The 26,030-nt window shown below is 38.2% G+C and overlaps 1 protein-coding gene across 2 annotated transcripts in view; it reads left to right on the top strand.

Annotated features, from left to right (window-relative positions):
- Nucleotides 1-26,030, top strand: part of LOC131591889 (membrane-associated guanylate kinase, WW and PDZ domain-containing protein 2) — a 706,821-nt gene that overhangs the window by 636,659 nt on the left and 44,132 nt on the right. Inside the window, exons 14-18 of one of the 2 annotated variants that reach the window (XM_058862997.1) lie at nt 4,951-5,143; nt 6,137-6,223; nt 8,182-8,430; nt 20,794-20,979; nt 24,527-24,701. In XM_058862997.1, the coding sequence (XP_058718980.1) occupies nt 4,951-5,143; nt 6,137-6,223; nt 8,182-8,430; nt 20,794-20,979; nt 24,527-24,701 (890 nt within the window). The remainder of the gene's footprint in view (nt 1-4,950; nt 5,144-6,136; nt 6,224-8,181; nt 8,431-20,793; nt 20,980-24,526; nt 24,702-26,030) is intronic. The other variant, XM_058862998.1, reaches the window with a different exon arrangement.

Here is a 26,030-nt window from a genome sequence, read left to right on the forward strand (position 1 = left end):
TCTTATATTTTAAAATTGTCAATATCTATCAAAGTACTGATAAATCTTAAAAATTTACTGATGTCTCCCATAAAAAGAAAAGAAAGCAGTGTATTTTAAAAATTGTGCTTCAAATGCTGTTTGAAATTCAGTCTAGTTTAGAATTAGCATTTTCAATGGTTTTTCAAATATAATGTATAGCTGCTCAGAAGGACTCCAGGACAACATTGCTTCATCCTTTACCCTTGCAGTGTGCCTGAAGCCCCTCTGATATGTAACTTCCTTCTGTGCAGCATGTCCCAGTGCACATAAAATGAGGCCACTGAGCCACCATCTGCACATTTTCCAGCTAAGCATTTTTCCTGTCCCTTCTGATGGCCCAGGCAGTATAAATTCTCAAAGTACACCTACTGGGTGAAGCCAAAAAGGAAATCTGTGAGGTGTTAGTGGAAATTTTCCATTTTATCTTTTTAGACTCTTAGGAAATGGCAATAGAAAGGCACTACCTTTAAGACCAGGTGGGATGAAACTTTGAGCGACATGGTGTTGTGGAAGGTGTCCCTGCCCATGACATGGCAGAGAGATTGGAACTAGAGGATTTTTTTATGTCCTTTCCAACCCAAACCATTCTATGATTCTATAAAGATCTGGAAATCTCCTTCTAACTGCTCTGCACCATAATGTCTAATGGCATTTCCTATCTCCCAGGAAAGTATCCAAGGCTGCTCAATATTTTGCGAAAGACTCTCTTGGTGTCTCCTTTAGTGCTTTTTTCATTACAAATGGATAATTAAGCAGTCACAGACTAAGCGTCTGACTGGCTCTGCTTGTTGGAGTTTTATGACAATCTCATGGGGAAAAGTGCAGCTCAAATGCCTTATCCAAAAGATTATTATTTATATAAAACTGAATTATTTCAACCTAAAGGACTAAGAGTAAACTCATGTAGAATATCTGATATTCTGGTATTTCATATCCATAATACGTACCAGAGTTGTGAGAGACCTGAGTCTCTGCTCAGCAATCCAGTAGAAAAGAAATTTTGAAACAAGCCTTTTGCCCTGCAGCTACATGCATTATGCACTGAAGTATTACAGAGGATCAGCTCTTTCTAGTGTCTCTTCAGCAAAGGACTGACCTGACTTTACTGTCTGAAGTCAAAAAGCCATAGCTGGCTATCAAGTGCAGAGGAGATAAACACCTTGCTATTTTTAGAGAGCAGGACTAAAAATGCTGCCCTCTGTGAACCACCCTCTAACACATTTCACTGTCCTATTGAACAATTTCTCTCAGCCTGCCCTTAGCCTCAAGGTTGCTATCTCTATTCCATGGTTTGCACATACAAAAGCATTTTTCCCCGAGATTTATCAGTCAGTCCAATGGGTTTTATGTGTCTTTGCAAACATTTCTCAAAGTCCTCAGGAGTTAAGAAGAGCTTAACTTGGAGCTGAGGATTGTACAAGGCAAAAAGGCACCTTCTTAGAATTAAGTGTTACAGTGATGAGGTTTTCAATTCTCACTCCCTCGTTGTTGTCCATCTTGTTTTCACTGCTCAAATTCAACACCAATAAACACAACAGATGTACTCTTTTTAGTGTCCCTCTATTTCATATTCAAAGTACAAGACTTTTTAACTCTGTTCTCTCTCCTCCACTGCTTCCCTGCTCCCCCATGGACAGCCTACCTGCAGCCTCAAATTCCTTTCACCTCCAGTAAAGGAGAAGCAGTTTTTGCCTGTTCTCCAAACCTCTGCCTTTCCTATGAAACAAGAACTGAGACACTTTGAAATTTTTATTTCAGCTCTCCTGCTGTGCAGTCGGTAACACAGAACAAAAGGAAGCTTCTGTCTTTGTGGCTTGATTTCTAAAAAGGAATATGGATTCTTCAGCATAAGGCAATAACTTTTTCAAAGAAGCAGAATCCAAGTAAAGTTATTTTAGAAGGATAATACTGTCACTGTGGAGGGATTGTAGCTTAGTTTCCCTCTAGTTATATCAGCTACCTGGTACCTTAGAAGGAGAAAATTCTGCTGCACTACTCCACTTTCCATATTTATAATCATAAAAAATTCTTCTGAAAGGAAATACTTAAATTTATTGAGAAATTTCAAATATCAAGACTGTGTGTTTAAATCTCCTCTCAAATCTTATAATATTGCACTACAACAGCTATTTATCACATCTCCCAGTAACTTGAGGATTTAAAGATAATCTGACTCTGTTATGGTGAATTATGATATTACTGAAAGGTTGCAAAAACACATAGATTGGTACTTTATTGAAGTTGCAAATTGCTGTCCCAAAGGGGAGATGTATTTTACACACATTTGTGGGGCTCAAACTCAGGATCACAGGAACATATACATAATTTCTTTAAGAGTTTTACCTTTTCAACACAGACAGATTTAGATTTTTCTCAAAAATGTCCTCAAGTTATATGTTTCTATTCTTTTTATTATCAATGCCAAGATACATTCTAAGGATCTTCCTACATTTCTAAGACATAGATATCCATAGAGCAAAATGCAATGATAAGGCCATGCCTTTGGAAATCCTATTTTAGCAGTAGTTAGACAGAGTTCAGATGATTATCTTGGATTTAGACATCACTGACACTTAAAATTAGGTAGATCACCCTTTATGTGTACATGCTTAAATTTTGCTATGTGCCTGTGAAGCTGTGTTATATTCAGAGAAACCAAAATACAAGTTCAGATAATTACCAAGAATCACGAAGAAAGTCAGGATCAAAGCAGATTAATCTGTATAAATTAATGGACACAGGCTTTAATTTCAGATTCAGATTTAATTTCTGCCACAATCATCCTAATCCCAGAATTTGTCCTGTTTAATCTCAAACAATGGGAGAAACTTTTCTTTTTCTCAGCAACATACTCTTTATTGTTTACATGCCATCATCCTTCTCCTCACGCTTTCAAAGCAATCTCATGCCAGTATGAAACCACATTTCAGAGGTAATATAATCCTGATATATATTTTTCCAATTTGTGCTTTATGTGTAGCATTGATAACTATTATGGCAACTTCTCAGCCATGAAATGAGAGCAGATACTGCATAAGAAACAAATTCAGACACAAAAAATAAAAAAGCAGGAAAATCAAGTTATTCTTGCTATTAAATACACCAAATAACAGATATGGTGGCCATCATCTCAACGAACACACCTAGTTGAAGTGTTTAAAATATGACTCTGCTGCTTGTGTTAGGAGTCCAGCACTGAGATGAGTAACACAATCACATTCCATGTTGGACATATGAAATATCAGCAATAATTACATAGTCAGAACTAGAAAAAGTTTTTCCAGTTTGCTCTGTATATTGATGACCTGCCATGCTGTGATCTGAATTTTGTTTTTCCAAAGGTTAAAGATGCTGAAATTGTTTAATATTTTGTCAGAAAATTATGAAAAAACTGCAAATGCTCAACAAAATCAAAGAAGGAAGCCAATCCAAACAATCTCCCAAGATGCAAAGGGTTATCATCCATCTCTTCTCAAAATAACTAGGAAGAAGTTCTTACTCATGTGAGATGCCGAATTCACAAATGTTTTGAGAATACTTTGGGGATATCTAGCTAAATGTAGCCTTGGAGAGCTTTTCTTCTGTCCAGTAAAGGAGCATAGTTATATGTTTCATAGTTGAATTTTGCAAAAGTATTATCCAAAGCTTTGAGGTATATTTCTTCATTTGAAGAACAGAATGGAGAACCTGAAACAGCCTCTCTAGCCACTCAGTCTGGCACTGCTTAACAGGATCCCAGGAACACCAGAAAGCAGGAAAAAATGCATCGTGTTCTCTCTTTGCTAAGTTTTGAAAGCAAAAGTAAGCCAAAGGGAGGCTAAAATCTGGGGAAAATTCTCCAGGCTCCACAGGGGATTTCATTTAAACACTATACTGAGATACTTACAACTCTGCAGCTAAGACCACAAAAAAACCACAGGCCCACCTGTGTGACTACCACATCTAGCCTTTGCAATTCATCATGAAAAGTAATGCTTCATGGCTTTTATCTTTTATCATTTAAAGCAGATTGTCACGTGGCATGTCATATCCATCATTTTGTGCTCACTCACAGTGAAAAAGAGAACAGAAAATTTGGAACACACTCTGTGAATGCTTTAATATTCTTTCAAAGAAAGCGGGTTTTGTTTGAATCAAACTCAACTATTCTACCAGTTATTCCACGGGGAAAATATATATGTCTTCTTCTAATAAATTATATGAATATCTGCATAGAAAGTGGAGAAAGTCATTAAAAGGTTTTGGACAGATTTTTTACTAGTTTATATGTCCCATACAAACTAAATTTAAATGTCGATTTGGGAAAACAACATCTGCCCAGAACAAGCTGACATTTTTTTTCCTCTTTTTTCCATTTTAATCAAGCACTGCCTGAGCAATCATTCATTACAAGTGATAACATTAAATATATTACTTCTTTTCCCCTAAAGAGTCTCAAAGCAAACACTGTGTAGTGGGGTCACTTCTACTGCTGACCTCAGGTATATGACTCCAGGTGCTTAAATCACACAGCAGTGAAGAACCTTCAACAAGAAGTACACAGACTCTAATTTTAAATAGAAAAGATCCTTACATGGAATTAATCTTTTTAAGTCTTCTGTATAACGTAGTCTATAGAAACTCAACACTCATTAGAGACAGATTATCTTGATTTGAACATATCAAGCTGAACTCAGATTAGGATTCTCTGGTATGTCTCTCCTAGGCAGGTAGGAAGCACCTTACCTTCTTACCAAAGGAAACATCTTCAGACTGAAATCATACCCATGAGAGGACAAGCACAGCTTTCAGACACACACACAGATCTCTTCAGCTGTGCTCAATCACTAGCTTCATCTCAGAAGAAAGAGAAAATCACTGCAATATTAATGTCACTAAATTGGAGGCTCAGTGTAATGTATGACAGGATTTTGTTTCTTTGCTGCCTAGATTCTCATCGGAGCTGTAATTGCCATGGGCTCAGCAGACCGAGATGGTCGTCTCCATCCTGGTGATGAGCTGGTGTATGTAGATGGGATTCCAGTGGCCGGCAAAACCCACCGATATGTGATTGATCTTATGCATAACGCTGCCCGAAACGGGCAGGTGAATCTTACTGTGAGGAGAAAGGTGCTACCCACGGGTAAGTGAAGGCTGGGAAAGGTGAAAGGAAAAACAGAACCTAATGCTGGCAGCACAAACCAGTGCTGTTTAAAAAAAAAAAAAAATAGAGGAAATCAAAGTGAATGTTTGTGTCATTTTGAGGAAAGAATAATTGTAAATACGTGTCCCTTGTTTCTCTGACAAAAATACTACAACTGAGTGTTGTTTCCTTCAGAAGTGGAAACATACTGGCAACCCTGGTGTGGTGATCATAAGTGCTCTGGGTTTGTTCCATGCTGTTTTGGTCTGTGCTGTCTCCTTTTGTCCACTTTTGGGACTAAGCATTCATCTAAGTTAAAGCCATTTGAGCTGACTATGTCAATAAGAGAAAGGCTCAAAGACTGTTAACTGTTCAGGGCAGGAACTCATTTCACTCTTGTATGTGTTAAAAGCCCATTTCTGGTCTCACTGATGTCATCTGGAATTTCCCACTGAACTGCAATGCAAGATGGCTGAAAATCTTCTGTAGGGCACAAGTGGCTCTTAGGAATAGGGCCAGATTCTTCTGTCATGCAGATATATTTAGAAAATGAACCCAAAGCAATATGAAGGATTTGTAGTAAATTAGAAGTTTACACTAGCTCAGTCTCAATTGCTGAAAAATATTGTAACCTTGAAAAATGTATGTGGCAGCATCTATTAAAGCTTTAATGGGAGAATTTGATGACCTTCCATTACAACCTTTGCTTACTTGAGAAAAGAAGTTTATTTAAGTACTTTTAAAACATTTTTGGTGAGTACACTTCACTGAGGTACCAGAAATGAGCAAAACCACATTCCCAGCCTGTCCTGTCTTCTGCCTGCCCATGCCCTAGATCCACTGTCACCGCCTGCGCCGTTCCCCTTCGCTCCTGTGCCAAAAAGCCGCCCTCCCACTCACCTTCGTCTTCGCAGTCCCCCTCCCACTGCGGCACCGCAGCTCCCTGCCAGCCGTGCTCCTGCAGGACTGACTTTCTTCTGTTACTGACTCCAGAGTCCGCCAGCCAGAAAGGTGCCCCAGCGCCTGGTGCGACGCCCCCTCGCAGCTCTCCCAGCGCGAGGAAAATGGCCAATAACCAAGGTAATGCCACATCCTCGCCGCCAGCACCTCTCCCGCGTCAGCTGCCCTACGCACTGCAGGCAAAGTTAGCACGGAGCGGATGCCGGCCTTGGCTGCTGCTTGTTAAATATTGAAGGGTCTGCTAGCCCATCTGGGCTCCTGGTGCAGACAATAAGCAAGCTGGTAAAACACCTGAAGTTATTCTTGGGCCTTGAGAGTGCCACACCAGGGAATGTAGCATGTAGCTCATTGATGTTTAAGTATTTCAGGAGCTGAACAGGATTTTAATGTGGTGTGTTACAACATAAGCTTTGTGGAAAAATTCAAAACAGCTGATGCTGGGCGTGACTGAAAAATGGTATATTAATACATCAGTCCAATTGATTTCATGGGAGTTTCTCACTAGCATGAATGTATACAACAGAGGGATCTGGGGTTTTCCTTACCTGCCTGTAGCTGATATGCATATCTTAGCCCTCACCTGGAATTACCATTTTGTACATATATTTACTCAGATCTGGAACAGAAAATCACAATTCATAAGATCTGGAAAACAATTTGATTAGGAAAATATGATTTTTGTAACAACATGGATTAAAATGCCATTTTTTCACTAGCAGGACCAAAACATAATTTTTCTGATGAATATCTATTGCACAGTTGACAGTCAAATAGCCATTAAATTTTTCCTCCTTTATCATTCTTTCCCTATATTTAATCACATTCAATTGCATTCTTTTATGGCCAAGCCAACTCTTGGTCATTCTACAGGGTAAGAGAATTTCCTTTCTGTTGCAGCCATACTGACATAAATAACATTCAGCTCTCTGAAACACGACAGCCAGAAAATGAGAACTCTCTTGTCACTGACTATGGCATTTAGTTGCAGATTTGGTTCAATAACTCTTAGAGATTTTCAGGAGTATAATAATTGTTTGTTTTTCTTCCTCTTTATACTCTCTAATTACTTTATTTCATAGTTGCAGAAGAACTGCTAAAGGACACACCTGACTGAGAAAACAACAGCTTGTCCTTGGATGCTGTTTATTTTATTAATATAGACATACAATGAAGGTCTAATTTGCAAGCTCTCTACCTAGGATGTATGTGTATATGTGGGAGCTCCTCACATGTTCAGTAAAATTACTCTGCCACTCTTGTTGTTCCAAACAGAAAACATAATGCTTACATTTATCTGAAAGTTCTGTATTAAAACTGTCAATAAATGCTGATTTGTGTAAACAACTTAGATCTGCAAAGAATATAAATAATTTTTTCCCGTCTGGAAATGTACATTTACTGTTTTCAATTGCCAAAATGCTCACACTAAAAAGTGTATAATTCCACAAGTTTTAACCTGTTTCCTGTTCTTGTTACTGGAAAGCAATACTAAAGTGTGCATGGACTCCATTTTCACTTCTGCCCTTTTGAACTTGCCAAACGCTTTAAATGACCACTGCTTCTGCCATGACACCCACAGAAAAACTACTTGTGATAATTTTTTATTGTATAACAGCTCTGCTCTTTGAACATCTTTTGAGCATGCTAATCAACTTGTAAGAAGAACATTATGCAGCTAATCCTAATTACTCTGTTAGCCCCTGCTTAAATTCTTGTAATCCAAACACAAATAATTTTTTATTGGATTAGACGGTCACATTTTCCTCTTGATGACAGATCCACCAGCAGACAAGGGAATAGCACTTGGTAATGTTTTTGCAATCCAGATAGACACTGTTCCTTACTTTCCTTTCCTCTCTTGTAGCTAGCATAGCAGTCAGCGTTCATGCTTTCTTTATCTGATTGCCCTTGAATGTTCTGCATAATTGTGTAGATTCCTGTCTCTCTGCATCTATTACAGCTCCTAGTTTAATACTTGGGGTAGTCTGGTCTGTAGACAGTCAACTGTATTCATGTTGCGTTAGCAACAGAGCCACTGAGCAAGTCAGACTGTGACACTGGTGTGATTTATGTTGTAGGAGAGCCCTGCCCAGAGAATGGCAGAAGCCCAGGCTCAGTGTCTACGCACCACAGCTCTCCAAGAAGTGACTACACGACTTACGCCAACAGCAATCACGCTGTCTCCAGCAGCAATGCTACACCCCCCGAGGGCTTCACGTCTCACAGCCTGCAAACCAGTGATGTGGTGATCCACCGCAAGGAGAACGAAGGCTTTGGCTTTGTTATCATCAGCTCCCTGAACAGGCCCGAATCTGGGTCCACAATAAGTAAGTAAATCACGTTTTTCAGTTCATATTTCTCTAAGTTTGCCCCAAATAAAAATTAAAAAAAAAAAATGAATTTAAACCTATCTGCTAAGAATTTATCATTGCAGAGATTTCAACTGAAGATTCTCTCAATGTTTTTTCAGGGGCACCATATTTCTCTAAGTTTGCCCCTAATAAAAATTTTTTAAAAAAATGAATTTAAACCTATCTGCTAAGAATTTATCATTGCAGAGATTTCAACTGAAGATTCTCTCAATGTTTTTTCAGGGGCACTGTTTGTTTTGTCTTGGACAAAACCAAAGGTTATCCTGGCTCTCAAGCTCTTTGCTTCCCACATTTCTTTGGCTATCACAGCAATAGAGGATTCACCCACAAAGTAGATTTTCTCTGTTACTATGTCTCAAAGAGACACTGTAAATAACAAGTAGGGTTGTGTGAGCAAATTATTCTACATGCAACTGAATTAGACTTTTTTTTAATAAATGAAGATGAAGTTCAGGAAGTTGGAAAAAAGCTTAGATCACAGCAAACCCTATGACAACAGCTGTCCAATTATGGGACTGCAGAAGCAACTGGAAATTGGGAAAAATTGTTAGATGCAAGTGCAGAGAGGTTGATTTAACTGGGTGGAGCATAGACAGCATAGAAATTACAGCTGAGTACAGGAGGATAGGTGGATCTCTCTGTACTCGGTAGTACTCAGGTGGCAAGATCTGCCTTGATAATTATAGCTCTTTCTGTTCAGAAGACTGATTTTTTCTGTGAGTCAATTTTATTGCTTTAGTAAAGATATATGGTGCCACTTGAGCTGTCCTGAGTGCATCTAGGGAGAGGTCAGACAGATGTGACACGGGACCTTCAGAAGACTCAAATGCAGGTAGTGGCAGCTGGAGGCACAGGGGCACCTTTGGGTCTTTCCAGTGACATTTAACCCAATGAGCACTGAGCCCTCTGGAAGAAGGAAGCAAAAAAGGCTTGGTATTGAGAGACATGCACATGCCCTGCCAAATAATGCTAACCACAGCTAAAATATCCAGAGAAGTGAGAACATTTATCATTTTGCAAGTTGCAGCCTAATACAATGCTTTCCCTATGCTAAAATATGTTCTGAAAAAACTGTTCTTTTGCCTGAAATTGGTTCCTGACAAAATAAAATCACAATTTCAACTTCAGGGCCAAATATCATTCTCCTAAATTCATACCTGAAAAGCAGCTAAGAGAGTACTGGGAAAACCTTATCTCACAATAGCAAGTGATCTCAGAAAACTTTTTTGCAGTATTTCACGACCATGCAGTTATAAAAAGAGTTGCTTTTCATGTTACCTCAGCTGAATTTTAAAACTCCATGATTGCTGGAATTAATATTGTAGCAAAACCATAGCTAATTAGCCTCTTGAGACTCTGAGGTTTCACATTACTGAATATAATAGCCAGAGAACTGGAAGTTCTTTGCATAAAATCAGAAAAGAAAAAAATAATCCATCAAGGTACATACATGTTAATCAGTTAAGTCAGTCATGATTTTTTCAAGAAAATTATTTTATAGAGACAGTTTACAGAGTGGTTGGGGCAGATGTAGAGGGAAAGGGGAGAGGGAGAGAAAGAAAAAATGCTCGAGCAACCAAAATTTCTGTGACTGGATTAGTCTCTTAAAGACTACACACTCAGGTTCAAGATCTTGCTTTGCCTCCTACCCTCCAACATGTTCTTTCAGTACTTTTCTTTCTCCACAAGCAGCTATGCAAGTAGTCATTTTTGATGCTCAGTTGAACATCTCTAATAGTAAAGGGAAATGACAGCCTGCTGTGGAAGTGACAAGAGAATTTATTCAAATAACTGCATTGAATTTCAGTGATCCCAAAAAGTACCAAATCCTAAGTTTACAAGAACAGCAGTGAACAAAAAATTACATTTCCTGTAGACAGTGACAGAAAAGAGAAGAAAATACCCTTTCTCTATTAATTCTGTTAAAAAACTGCAATAAATACCCTGAAAATTACATCATCTGTCATCAGTATGGAAAACAATCTAAAAATTATTGACTCTTTCTAGAGTAAGAGAGGTTATTTTCTTTACCTACTATTTATTTGGGTAAGAAATTAGAGCTTTATTAACAGGAGCATAGGCAGTAGATTGAGGGAAATTATTACCCCCTTTTTCTCAACGCTGACTGCCATCCATTCAGAATACAGTATCTAAGTTTTGGGCCCTTTGGTAGAAATCGGAACAGGGAAACTCTCCTGAGGTACTTTTTAGCTTGAAGTAACAAAAATCCTTTTATTGAAATGTACAATCATGGGTAGAAAGCATATCAACAGTAGGAAAATATCAAATGGATTTAGGAAGTGCAATGTCCAAAATATATGATATATCACTATCAAAATGTGGACCTGCAGAGCACCATGCTAACTAACACCTTGGTAGTTACTCCTTTTCATAGCAGCAGTATGTTAATTGGGTGAAATGCTGTGCACTGAAATTCCAGTGTCCCTTGTTCACAGGCAGTGCACTTGTTGCCAGCTCCTGTATCCCCATGTGGAACAGAATTATGTCATGCAGACATGCATTCACAGTTAAACAGTAATGTTGTAATTGCAAAACAATTCTGAAAATATCAAAATAGGCAAAAATAGGTCAAAAATGGGAGTATCATGTAGTGCCAGACACTGTTAGGAAGAGCAGCACCCAGGAAGTTGTCTCACTGGGAGCATCCTCAGGGCAAAGTGAAGAAGGCTTCCTTTGATTTAAGAATGTTTATTTCAATAACTCTATTCCCTCCTCTACTTTCTTTCAAAAGCAAAAGACTTGAGGTCTTGGAAGAATAAGTATCATCACCATTTTTCCTCAGGAAGGCAATTAATTATGCACTGAAAGTATTTTTCTTGTTCTTGAAATCACACTTACAAACAGTATTTTACAGTCCAACAGATTACAACAGCTCTTGTTGAGTACAGGAGCAAGCACTTTGTGTCACTGGGCACCTGTGCTTCAAGCACTGCTAAAATTGAAGCAGTCATTCCAGCAAAGTTGCCACTGGCTACAGAGCTGCAGGTTCATTAGTCTGCTGCTTTGCAGTTGGTCTGAAGCTGGAGGGGCTGCACAAAAGCTGACCTTCTGTTTGCCAGGAGAGTTTGCTCTGCCTGTGAAGCTGTAGGACCATCCCATGAAGTCACAGTTCCAGCTGAGTCTCAAATCCCTTTTCCACCCTCTGGCGGGTGTGGGCTGCACTGTTCCCACACAGCCTCTTAGGAGTGCTTCATGCTCCTTCTGACCTGAGAATGAGCCATGAAAGGCTCGGGAGCTCCCAGAATCAGAGACAATACTCTTTTTTAAGGTTTAGGGTCTTGGTCAGCTTTTCTTTTGACGTGGTTTGCAAGAGGTTTGTTGTCACAGTTGATTTATGGGCTTGTCTTGGCTGTGCAGAAATTTTCAAAATACTAAATGTTGGTTTTTTTACTATTGATGTAGACAAAGAGTGAGGGAAGACTACAGCCATAATTAGGAAACACGCTATTTTTTACATTTTGTGATGGGTAGAACTGTAATAGCTGTCATTTTGATAAATTAATGTAAAGTACTTTGGAGCCAGCCTTTAGATCTGAATGTCATTTTTCCTTACTGGTTTAAACATCCAGTTCTTGTGGCACACTTATTTTTCTGTGTCTATAATGGTAGAAATTTTGTTTCCCCTTTTTCAAAGCATTGCTTGGGATGTTCTCTAATCCAGCACAGGGGATTATCTTGCACTGAACTACGCTTCTGATGTGGGGAGATCAGGAGTGGCAAACGAATGACACGGATTCAATGAAGAGATTTTACAGGGCAGTGCAGGGGCATAGAAAAGGTCAGCCATGCTTCAAAATTGTATCAGTAAAAGGAGATAGAGTGGATAAATAAAGAGCTGTGCTTGAGTGGTATGTCCAGGAGCAAGTCATTTTGCCTAGTGCAGCACACAGAGGATCTTAGAGTGCTAAAAGATTACGAAAAGAAAATACACCTGTCCAGGCTCCTGACCTATTTCTAACGAAAGGATTAACTTCCACTGCCTCCAAAATATATTATTGTGCCTTCCTCTAGATCCTGTTCCAATATTAAAGGGGGATGTGGCTCTCATGCCTTCTCCACACATGAGAAATTACAGATAAAATACTTAAATTTTAGTAATTCATCTACACTTTGCATTACATTTACGGAAGTATTTTTAGGGTATCAAGATAATTTCACTATCTGCAGCCTATGGAAAAGCACTTGCAGGCTTCTGGAGGTAGCCAGAACGAGATTTCTGCATGAATGTGTCCCACAGTTTTGTGGAGTAAACTTGTCCCTGGCTTCTTCATATCTTACTGACACTTTTACTTTTTGTGTTTGGGATGCAGCTTCACTAGAATAAGTACTTATGATCCCCTATAAATCTCTTTACATCATAAATTTTTTAGAGAGAAACCATGTGTTGTAAACAGACCTTGTTAACTTGCAACTTCCAATGAAATTGGAAAATTGGCAATATTTCCAAGAATTTTACTGTAGCTGGTACTGTCAATTAGCACAGTTATAAAGTGTAAATAACTGTACAGGCCTAATCAATAATTTTCAAAAAATTAAAGACTCTGCATACTCATTATGATCTTCCTCCTGCTTCACCAAAGAGTAGTTGTAGATTTAATTTGCCCCTACACTGCATATGCCAGTGCCTGCTGGATTTTGAAAACATGATAAAACAGTCTAATGGAAGAAGTTTCTTTCATTTCTCAAAACATGTAGTCTTAACTAAAAAACATAAATCTAAGGTAAACCTCTGCTGACTGCAGAAAACAGCATTCTGAATGAGTCCCATTCAGCCCAGAGTTTCTTTGAACTCCTTGCAGTTTAGAGATAAAAACCAGTTTATTGATCAGTGATAACTGTGTGATCTGAGTTGTTTGTGCAGCAATTTCACCTATGCTTTTCCTGGGTAAAATGGTGCATATAATTTTTTGTGGCCAATCTTCAAATTCTCAAGGATACAGAGCTTTGGAAATTAGGATGTCTGGCTACCCCACCCAGGACATTTTTGGAGCATAACAGTGAAAACCCACACACAATGTGCATCCCCCATGGAAGATATTTGTAACTTGTGGGCAAGGAATCTGGATTCTCATTTCCATGCAGCACTAATATTCAGGTTTCAGAGGCAGAGCTGTTCTGCCTCTTCACCTACAAAAGCACACTTTCTAAGTATGTTTAAGTAAAACTTGCAGCTGAAAGAAATTCCTATATGATTTAGTTTTTCAAATCCACACAATTAATCATAGTGAAATAACCTTAAGAGGTCAAAGAGGTTTTTAATATCATCAAAATGCAATGCTGCAGTTTGCAGGCATGAAATACTCAAGTGTCTATTTTATATTTTTTGGAGATAAATAATGGAGGATCTTAACTGCATTACTCCCCTCTCTGGATGATTTCTGTCCTCCAGCATGTTTCTGAACACATCATTTGGACCTACAGGTGCTACCTATGTGCTTTCAAAGAACCAACACTGTGAGTTTTCTTAGCACAAACCCATCAAAGCCACCAAGGTTTTTTCTAATAATTCCACAGGGCCCACTTTGCTTTCCTTAGAAGCGTGAATTAAAGTCTCTAAGTTCCATTATTTTTCCTTAGATCTTGGGCTTTCTAAGGTATGTGCAGTCCCTCCCATTTAGCTGCTTTTCCCTGTGCTATGCAAGCAAATATGCTCCATGTAAGCACAAAATGGGATGTTTCTATTCATAGATTCATTAATCGTATAAAGAAAAGGGATTATTTTCACATGCAAGTGTGCAGCATGCCACAGAGATTTCTATTTTCCAAGTAAGTGTCAAATAAAATTTCCTATCAATATCAGGAGAATATTTTTTTAGCACTGTTGGAATGTCCACCATACTCAAGTTTCCCAAAATTTAGATTTTTCCATAGCAATGAAATTACAGGTGTTTATATTTAATATATTCTTCCAATTAAAATCTGGTATGCTAGAGCCTGCCAGTTGAATGAAAACTCTTGCATGTTTAGAGAATATAATAAATATTCATTTGATCACTGTATAACATTGAAAAGGACAGCTGGCTCAGGAAGGTTCATTTGCTTGGCTTACTGTCTATATCTGTTAACATTAGAAAGCATTGCAAGAATTTATCTGCCAGTGGCTTTTAATAGATAAAGCAGAGGTTTGATTTTTTTTCCCTTTAACTGATGCTTTTTTACATTTAGCTACTATATAGAGGGAGAAAACTGAGAAGTTGTGGTCTAAAAATTATAGTCTCAATAGTTACATCTAGAAGGACTAAATAGATGTAAAAAAATTACCGATGTAAATCAGAAAAGCCTTTTGTATAGTAATGATTTCTTAGAATCCACTCTTTTTAGCTTGTGGGTCTTTCAAATGAGGAGAAATTATTTTCATGTTCAGAAAGCAAGAGGCTAATAGATGTATCAGTCTTGTTTAACTTATTCATCAGTGGTCTGAGTGAAAGGACAGAGTGTACCCTCAGCAAGTTAGCTGTTGTTACAAAACTGGGAGGAGATGCTGATACACCTGAAAGCTCTGCTGGGCAGTCTGGAGGGTTGTGGGGAGAGAACTTCTAAACTTCCAACAGGCAAATGCAAGGTCCTGCATTAAGGGATTATCCCAGGCACCAGCACAGACTGGGGCTGACTTGTGGAAAGCAGCTCTGTGGAGAAGGAGCTGGGGGTCCTGCTGGACAACAAGCTGTCTGTGAGCTGGCACTGAGTCCTTGTGGCCAAGGAGGATAGTGGTGTCCTGAGCAGCATTAGGAAGAGCAGGTGCCAGCAGGTCGAGGGAGGTGATTCTGTCCCTCTACTCAGCCCTAGTGAGGGCACATTTGGGGTGCTGGGTCCAATTCAGGGCTCCTCAGTCATGAAAGACATGAAACAACAGGGGAGGGCCCAGTGAAGCGCTAGGAGGGTGATTGGGGAACAGGAACGTCTCTCTTAGAGGAGAGGCTGAGAGAGCTGGGCCTGTTCCACCTTGAGAAAGATACAAATATCTTAAGGGTGGGTGTCAAGAGAGTAGAGGCAGAAAATGGGTGTTTGGAACAAGCTGAAACACAGAAAGTTCATTCTGAAAATCTTCTTTCCTTTGAGGGTGACTGCGCACTGGGCCCCCAAAAGGTGGTGAAGTCTCTCTCTGGAGATATACAAAACTCATATGACTCAATCCTGTGCAATTACTCTGAGTGAACCTGCTTTAGCAGGAGGTTGAACTATGTGATCTCCAGAAGTCCCTTCAAACCCCAACCCTCCTGTGTTTCTGTGATCATGGTGTTAGAAGCAGTAGCAGTATTCAACTGCTCTGGGTTTGTGTTCAAGCATATGGACACTCGGGTACAATGACACAAAATGTTTTCTCTTTTATGTGACATGCAGATGTGGTAAGGATATAAATTTGAATCATGGAGAGTAAAAGTGGATGACTTTTATCAAATAAAATTATTATTATAGAGAAAAAAGTAAATTTGTAGTTATTGGTAAGTTTCTGAAAGCAGACCTTATCCATTTTCTAAGTGCAAAGATTTCCTTTGAATCATTTTGTCTTTCATTTTTTCATTTAATTTCTCTTTAATTAACTGAGAGCTGATCATTGCACTATTAAATATGTTCTGGGAAAGCCTCAGCTGCTACATGCCAACCATGGGTCACTTTGTGTTGTAATGTTGTAAATATCTGAGCAAGATTTAGGAGGAAAAATTAATGACTTCAAATATCATAGAATCTTTGTGCTCTCAGGATTCAAATCTTCCTCAAGTAATGAAATTTTGAAAAATACACTGCAGGAAAGTTACATTCCATTGTAAGATCTTTTGTTAGATAAGGTTCCGGCAGCATTGCTACTCTCTGCTAGATTATTTTAGGTCTAGGATTATGCCTTCTGTCTTGGAAGGATTTCTTTTATCTTAAGGTAGATATCCAACTATATCACTCCCGAGTATCACGTTTTGCATTACTTGATAGTACTGGAGAAAATGACCCTACATGTCTATTTTGAAGGACTGTGTGGTTTGTATACATATAAATTCATTCGTACTAATTTCCCGTATTTTCAACAATTAAAAAATATGTATTAATCCTTGTATAAAGTAATTTTTTCCTTGCAGTCTCGTTCATTGTGTAGTCTGAGAGAGCCAAGAAATTAATTGTTCTGCAAAGGGGCAGCTTGTTTTCTGCATTCACTTTTAGCAAAAACAATGGGTTTCTTGAAAAAAAAAAAGCCACAAATTCCGGGCTTTCTGTATAGCCTGATATAGGCTATATATAATGTTGCTCAGGAAATTCAGTGTTTTGAAATAAGTGGATTAGATTCTCTGGAAAGTCTCATCTAGGCACATGCTGCCACTCTTCAATATATATATATTTGTTTGGAGTAGCAATAGCTTGTGGCAAATTGTTCAAAGAGGCATGAATAGATTAGTAAAAATTGTTAAGGGTGATAGGAAACATTTACCACTAGTCGGGTGATCTGGGACTTTCTTTAAAAGGTTAAAATTAAATGCTCTTCTCAGATCAAAATAAAAGAACAAATATGATTTAAGAAAAAAAAAAGTATTGTAGGTTAACAAATCCCTAATTAAATGCCAGACATGGGAGGTTTCTTTCTGAGACCTGCCATGATGGGACAGACCAAGCAGCCACCCAGTCCCTTTGCTGTGGCCAGCTGCACAGAGGACAGCATCTACAAGACTTTTACCAGGCATTTTGTCAGCTTTCACAGCCAGGGTTTTCTGATTTAGTCAACAGTGGGTCCACCCCCATAAATTGGTCTGATCCCTTTTTTAATCCTTTTATTCTTCTGCCCCTCCAGAAAGTTGCCCCAAATTCTCTTTCGCAAGGTGTAGACAGTAAATTCATGGACAGCTCCTTTGAGCAGAGGCTGGTTTTTGCTTCTGACTTCCAAGCTTCCCTTCTCTGAATCTTTGTGAGTTCATGCTATGATTTTTGAGATGAGGGTACTGAAATGATCAGCAATACTCTGATTTTAGGTGCATGGCAGTAACTAGCAGTAGTTTGCTTCACTTGTTACTCCTTTTCTAATTCTTAGTGCCATATTGACTGTTTTAATGACATTGCTTTTAGAGAAGTAGGCACACATTTCAGAGTCTCTTGAGTGATAATAATTAATTTAGGGCTCATCTCTGCTTAATCTTAGGCAGGGGTTTTTTTTTCCTTACTTGCATCATCTTGCATTTCTTTTCATGAGGTCCCGTCTGCCACTTCAGTCAACCCACTCCCTGCTGACACTTTACAGCTCTTCCACACTTGTTTTAGGCGTGACCATTCTGAACAATAAAAATTCTCCATTATGGAAATTCATAGTTCATTTCTACCTTTATTCCTCAGCTTTTACCTAATTAATCCCCTATGAGAATAGCTCCTTCTTATCCTTTCAAAGAATTTCACCACCAAAGGCTCTCTCTAAAACTGAAAGTTTTCTAAACTATTATAACATGGTTGTGTTTTTTTGATGAACAACCTACACATCAGATAATCTGCGTCCCTTAGAAGAATTTATGCTTGTGAAAAAAGCCCTAAATAAATCTTCCCTTCCCAAGGAAGCATTTGGGACCATGGCAGCCAGCATATTGTGGCTTAGGAGGGCTCTCAGGCAGAGTTCCACTGGGAAGAGAAGCAAAGAACAGAAAATCCTCAGGATAATATTACTGGGAGGGAAGGAGCTGGGGGATAAACTTCCCCTCATATTATCTAGGAATGTGCATAAACCAGTATCTGCTGAGTGGCCATGAGCTCCTCTAGTAAGTCACTAGAATTGCCCATAAAACCCTATAGAGCATAACAGAGTAACTTTGAATCCAACAGATTCAGATTCCTTCTGCAAAATTTTCCCACACCTTCTTGCTTTGCAGCAAGATCAAATGGCAACATGTGACACCAATACAACCTGAGGAGTATTAAATCTTCAAATATCAAAGCCACCTATGGTCACCTATTGTTGATCCTTTCATAACATGACAGAATGAGGGGAGTTCAAGGATACCAAAACATGTGGAGTAGGTTCCTTTATCAGGAAGGTGAAGACCATTAGGCTTAAAGGAAAGAAAGAAAAGAACACCAAGTTCCTCCTCCTTCTCCCTCCCTTTCCTTTCCTCAGGATTTGGATCCAAATTAGACTCTCGTTGCTCTCCCACCTCCAGCTTTGATTTCAGCAGACATCTGAAACATGCAGACATCTGCTCTATTCACTTGTCAGGTACAAGAAGTCCAACAAAAAATTTTCTGGCAAATTAATAGGACTTCCCACCCCCCACCCTCCCACACCCCTTACTACTGAAAAGATGTCTCTACTTAAATATTTAGGCTAGCAAAAACATCTTTAGGGTTAGAAATGGCAAGCCTGGAAATTGTAGTTGTGGCATCTCTACCATATTTCCCCTTCTTTCTTACTACCAAATTTCTTACTTTTTTACATAAGACAGTCTCCTTTTCATATCTCCACTAATACATAGTAAAGAAATGATAATTTCAGACAGATCTTTTATTACATATGGCAGAAACAGGCACATTTTAGTATTAGTTTGTGATTCTTGGTGATGCTTTAAGAGCTGATATGATAAAAAAAGCTCTTTGTAAACATAAACTGTTTAAGAGTCAAGTTACTCTTTTATTGTTTGCTCACTGATATGTATGCATGGCAGTTATATGCCTGAATTAAGGGCAGAATAAACACAATTTTTGTTGAAAGTGTGGCTGTACATATTTAGTATATTTTAAAACATAGAAATATTTAGACATTGTGACATAAATTAGGTGCTTATTTCCTAAGCAACAAGATATTTCTGAAGTACATTTGTTATGTCTTTGTTGTGTTACTAAAGCTGTGTTTTAATTTATATTCTTGCCTGAACCATAGTGGTACAGAAGCATGCAGTTTGATTATGGCTTGCACTTCAGAGTACTCATTTATATTTTCAGTGTTCTGAAAACTAATTTTTAACACTGTAAACAACACTTACATCCATACTAGAAACAAAAATCACTTTGAGGTATGTCTGTTGTGACTTTATATCAGATGTGCAGTCTGTGTTAGTCACCAAAACCTTCAGTAAATGTTTATCAGGGTGCTGAGAAATTTGTTCTGCAGCAATGTATTCTGAACACATCTCCTGTTAGAGCTTTGGTTTATATGAGCATTGATAGCCAAATATTTCCCAAAAAGTGTTTGATTAATCTTTTCCTTAATTTTTCCAAGTTCTCTGTAGAAAATTAAATGTTAAGGTTATATTATTTTTGGAAAAAAAAAAAAACCCACACTGGTTTTAAACACCAGTTTAAAGGTTGATAGTGAGGCTGAGCCACTTTGTGCTGTTTTCCAGGACTGAAGTGTGGGACTGTGGAGGAATACTCAAACACCATTAGGATATTAATAGACTATATAGTCATTTAATTGTGATAAGTATATTTATGAGGAGTTGGGAGAAGGAAAAGTAGCATGCTCTTTGGGGAGCCTAGAGAAAAGACTCAGCTATAGCATATGCATTTAGTTAAAAAACAGATGATAATAAAGAATAAACACTGGTCAAAAAAATTAAGAACAATATGTAGAAAATTCAATGGAAAATGAGGGAAGAGACAGAGCAAGAGCATGGATGGAGTAAACAGAAAGGTGAAGAACTGCAAAGAGCAAGAGAAGCTTTACTCTATAATGTTTTGAGAAGAGGGCTGAGATGTTTTGATGTAGTACATGTCTATGTACTCATAGCTAACTGTCAATTCAATTCTATTCATTTATTAATAATATCTAATTAGAGAGCAGCACATCTCAATAAATCTTCAGTATTATTTCTATTTATCAATAAACACATTTGAATGGAGGAGAACAATTTCATGTACCCTTGGCATTTTCAGTAACCATTTTTTGTATATAAAATAAATAATGGTTTTGATGCCTCTATTGCAACATACAAGTAAAGAAATTCTGTAAACCAGGATGTGGGAGACAATTTATGACTGCTACTTATTGTGTAAATTTATCCCCTTTCCCTGTTTTAATGCCTTATTGTTTTCCTGATCTGCTTATTAGGTTGTTTCATGCCAGGTTTGCAAAATAGCTGAATTATAAAATTAATTTCTACGTCATATGTATATGCCATGTGTATATATGTATCTGGATTCTGAATTTTTAGTGAAAAAACACAGTACTGTGTTACTGCAAATGATATTGCATAAGAATTTGTATTCTTTTATGCTTTTACACAAGCTGTTTTGTAATTCATATAAAATTTTCTTCCAAAATGAACTTATTTTCTTTCATTTGTGAACATCACCACCTGTTTCAGCATATGTTAACTGTGACTATTGTTTCTTGTCTAGCTGTACCCCATAAAATAGGGCGGATAATTGATGGAAGTCCTGCTGATCGCTGTGCAAAACTTAAAGTTGGAGACCGGATCTTAGCTGTGAATGGCCAGTCTATTATTAACATGCCTCATGCAGATATTGTGAAGCTAATTAAAGATGCAGGTCTCAGTGTAACTCTTCGCATCATTCCTCAGGAGGGTAAGTCAATGGCCCTTAAAAACAGGAAGAAAATTTTAAGTAGCCTCCAATTAGCTTAAATTATGTCACCATTTGAAAGAGCACCTTTTGTTCTCCTTCCTCTGCTGTAGCGTGCAGCACACCAGAATTACGAGCTTAGAACTAGCTCAGATAGGATCTGAATTCTTGAAAAGGTTTCAAGTTATGAAAAGGGGTATTTAAAGCAAACCTGGAGAAACCTGACAGAGAGAAAAAGGATGTTAAGGTCTTTTGCAAGAATTGTCTTCTACATGGAAAAGCACTCCACCTGAGAGACAAGTTTTGAGTTAGTTCCCTTATATCTTGCTATAAGCCAAGCCAGTGTTTGACAAAGTGATTCACAAGAAACTGCAATGGCTGTCACCAGGCATGTTCAGCTACCAGCTACATGTGACAAAAAGTGATGTGAAGGAAGAGTTCAGATTTGGCAGTTTCCTCCATCACTATCATATAGTGATATGTCACTGTAAATGCACAAGGCAGGAAAGAACTGAACCCTGAATTATTTCTAGGGTGAGAATAAGGGGACAGACTCATTACTCTGGTCATTACTCCACATCTAATCAGTGAAGATCTTTTGATGTTGGTTCCGTGGGGTTTGGGGTTGATTTCAGGGCTTTTTTAGTTTAACAGTGTGCTGCACTGCTACATGAATTGTACCACATTAATGACACTATGTCTTTATATCTCAACAAAAAATACCAGTAGAGCTGGGAATGACACACACAAAGTGATGGAATTACTTAATGGTCCAGTTAGAGGACCTTCACCTCATGCTGCTGCATCCAGAAACAGGACAGGGAAATAGTCTGACACTGGTCATAGACTGCAAGTGAGGGAACTTATATACTTTGTTAAATGAATCCAGTGAAGGGAAAAACACAAACATACTCAAATTTAGAATTCACATCAATTAGCACCTGTGTAATTACTGAAGGTCAGCTTTGCAAGCATCTAAAACAAGTATGATACTTCATCCAGCCCATTAAGTTTGTTTAAGCCTCTCTGGTATTCAGGTTAAATATCATTAATAGTTCAGTGTTAGAGATGGATACATTAAATCAGAAAGAAAGCAGGGGTGCAGCTGAGTTGTCATACTACAAGATGTTCTCAGGTGGTAGCAGTGAGAAATTATCTGTGCCCAAGGCACGGCTTCCCTATGTGACTGTGTGACACTGGACACCCCATTTGCCTTCTGATATTAGCTTCCCAGCTTATAAAAATTGGTAAAAATTCTAATACCTCTGTAATATATTCTCAGGTAAAAAATACCATATAAATGCAAAGTGGTTTTAGAAGCAGCTCATGATTTGACCAGTTCATCCATAGTTATGAGAGTAATGTAGAAATGAGGGACATTTCCAATCTTCCTCTCTAAAACTTGCAATACAAAAGAGACTCACAGATGCAAAATGGGAAATTACAGCCTTATGCATATTATACAGACAAGTATTGCTTATTCCTGCATGAGTGTTTTAAGTGCAAATATACAAGCTTTTTTGAAAATTAATATTAAATGGAAAATATTTTTTATAAAGTAGACAAAAATGTTATAATTGTGAGTATAAATTAGATAAGTAGAGAATATGCAGCCATAGGGGAAAACTCACATGTTAAAATTTTAAAAATAAAATACATAAAAATTAAAACTAGATTCAAATGTAAAACTAGGCAAGATCTGTACCATGTATAGCTATTGCTGTTAGGGATGCTCAGACGTATGTGTGTCTATTTTGTTCGTTTTGCACCATGCCACACTGGCCTCACTCCTTCTGTTGCAAGCAGGAATAGAAAAAATATAATATTTGCCTTTGCTGTTGATAATGCAGGAACTTCTGCAGTGCACTGTCCTCCTGTGGGTGGAGTCTCTCACATTTATACATCCTAATAGGTAAATGGTGAACAGGACTGTGCTAGTGATATTGGAAGAAATATATTTGATATGAGCTCAGTACCACCCCTCCAAGTCCAGCAGGAATCCTGAATGAAGACTGGCATCTTAATAAAAAAGCAACAAAACCATATTTCCTATGCCAATCTCTCTGTCTTTGAATTTTGTGTTGTCTGGAAAGAATGATTCTGGTTTTCTACACTCTTTCTATGTGAAACCTTAGTCATTTGACATAATACAGTGAAATAAAACATCAGTTTAAATGGTTAGTCAGAATTTATTGAGATTGGGTTTACTGTTGTACTGTTCACGGTCCCCAAAAATTTAAAAAGACAGGAAACTCTTGATGAGCTCAAAGACAGGAGGAGCTAATGTAAGGACACCAGTGTTTTAGTTTTTATTACATGTCTGTCATCCCAAACAGTGTATAAAGCAGTAAAATGTTCATTTCTTAAAATTATTTTTTTTCTCTAAATGGAAAGCTTTTCAAATATCTTCTAGCTGTGCTAAGGCACAGGGAGATGATTCAGGACAGCCAGCACAGCTTTACCAAGAGTAAGTACTGCCTAACCAGCCTAGTGGCCTTCTACAGTGGAGAAAATACACCAGGGGCAAAAATAGGCAAGGGAGGAGCTATAGATCTCACCTAGCTGGATCTCTGTAAGGCCTTTGACATGGTACCCCAGCATCCTTCTCTCTAAATCAGAGAGAGATGAGCTTGATGGGGGGATTGTTCAATGGATGAGCAGGTTGAGGGAGGTGATTCTGCCCTTCTACTCCACTCTCTTGAGACCTGGAGTTCTGAATCCAGCTGCGGGATCCTCTGGACCTGCTGGAAGCAGTCCAAAGGAAGGTCATGAAGACAATCAGAGGGCTGGAGCATCTCTCCTATGAGGGAAGGCTGAGAGAATTGGTGTTGTTCAGCCTGGAAAAGACAAGGCTCCAAGGAAATCTTACTTGGACCATGCAGTACTTAAAGGAGGCTTATAAAAAATATGGGGACAGACTTTTTAGCAGGGTCTGTTGTGATAGGACAAGTGGTCTGACAGCTTTGAACTAAAAAGGGATAGATTCAGACAGATATAAAAAAAGAGATTAGATTTTTTTTATGATGAGGATAATGAAACTGGAACATTTCCAGAGGTGGTAGATGCCCCATCCTGGAATTCCAGTCAAAATTCAAGGCCAGGTTGGACAGGACTCTGAGCAGCTTGGTCTTGTTGAAGATGTCCCTGTTTCTTGCAGGAGTGTTGGACTAGACAATCTTTAAGTGTCATTCCAACCCAAGCTATTCTACGACTCTGATTTTATCTTTCTATCATTCTATGATCAGTATATCTATGCTTTAAAAGAGTACGTGAAACATGGAAGCAATTTCCCTTGTTCAATTGTGTTTTGAATAATGACAGTGTCAACCAGAATTAAAGAAGTCACCAAGATTCCGGATCCCACAGATTATCAAAAGGAGACCATTAGGTTCAAGTGTCTTAAAATCTAATTATAACCTGAGAGAGTAAAAGCGACAAAGCATAAATTTGCAGAGATAGTGCGTGACCAAAAATTATTATTGTGTACCTTTGCCCTTTATTAAATGCTGCACTGTGACAGGTCTTTAATCTCCATCTCCCCATTATGCAGAGCTGAACAGCCCAGCCTCGGCGCCCAGCTCGGAGAAGCAGAGCCCCATGGCCCAGCAGCACAGCCCCATGGCCCAGCAGAGTCCCCTGGCGCAGCAGAGCCCCGTCGCCCAGCACAGCCCCGTGGCCCAGCCTCCACCTCCACAGCCCCTCCAGCCACAGGGACACGAGAACAGGTTTTGCATTTTCTCAGTGGTGTCTATTTTTTGTCTTTTTTTTTTCTCCTTGTATGTTAGTCTGGAGTCAGGAAGATATTTTTTATGGTGGGTTTAATCTCCAGTGTATCAATTACCAGCCAATTTCTCGTGTGTAATTTATGCATATACATTAGCAAATTTATCTGTCATGGAAATCGACAGAAATTTTGTGACCAGCCCTATTAAAAGCTGTGGGATGATACAACTTTCTGTGACCTCCAATCAGCACTATTTAGTCTTTGGATTATTCTTTAGCATGTTAAACAAGGCTGATTATACTGACTGTCTTTATGCTAATCTTCAGTAACCAACACATATCATCAAGATCCTCTTTCCCAAATGATGCTGGTTATAGGATTGTAACTTTTCTCTTCTGAAAATACTTGATTTCACTTGTGATTCAGACACTACACCCTCTAATTCTCCTTGCTTAACAGATGTATTACTTTCACTTGCCCAGAATTATTTCCTTTCAGTTAGTCAGATTCACTTTGCCTTATATTTCATTGACTTTTTCCAAAAGTGATCACCTAGAAGTCATATGTTTCTGACAAAATTCAGTACAAAGTTTTCACAAAAGTCATTCTATGCTGTTGGAAGTCAGTACTAAATAGCTGTTAAATTGTGAATTTTCAGGTGGGACCAGCAAATTATATTAATTAAAGTTCCAGAAAGAAATTCTGTAATGATTTTACTGAAAACTGTAAGCTCTAATTGCTTATGTCACCATTTACAAATTCAGCAAAAATTACAATGCCTCCATCTGTGAATTGAAACATCATCTTCTGATATGCAGCTGTGATCATATATTGGGAACCTGCCTAAAGATTACTCTTGTTTCAGAAAAAGGTTAACTATTGCTAGTTCATGTAGTATTATTTTTCACTAGATTTTATAAGTTAGATTATATCTTGTTTGTACAGCCACATACATTGTTTCTTTACCAAAATAAGATATTAATTCTCTTAAGAATATTAACTAGTTTTTTTACTTCCAATATTAATAAGGCTCAGTATCACAGTAAGCCTGTTTGTCCTCTATCTTCTTTTCACAGGATCATGGCATTGAGTAAAGAAAGTAAGAGGATTGCATGTATGCACACAAATCTTATAATATGTGCCATGTGCAGGTTTTAAAAGAACACGTGGCAGCAGTCTATTTTAATCTTTTCAGAAAAGTCAAAGGGAAAAGTTTCGATTTTTTTGTGTCTGGTTAGACATTCAGATTATTAAAACTATTGTGTAGGAGGATTTGCCATAATGTCACTGTAACTACATTAATAAAACAATGAAGTCATGAAACATATCA

This window comes from Poecile atricapillus, chromosome W, assembly GCF_030490865.1.
Source record: "Poecile atricapillus isolate bPoeAtr1 chromosome W, bPoeAtr1.hap1, whole genome shotgun sequence".
In the NCBI taxonomy this organism is placed as follows: Eukaryota; Metazoa; Chordata; class Aves; order Passeriformes; family Paridae; genus Poecile; species Poecile atricapillus.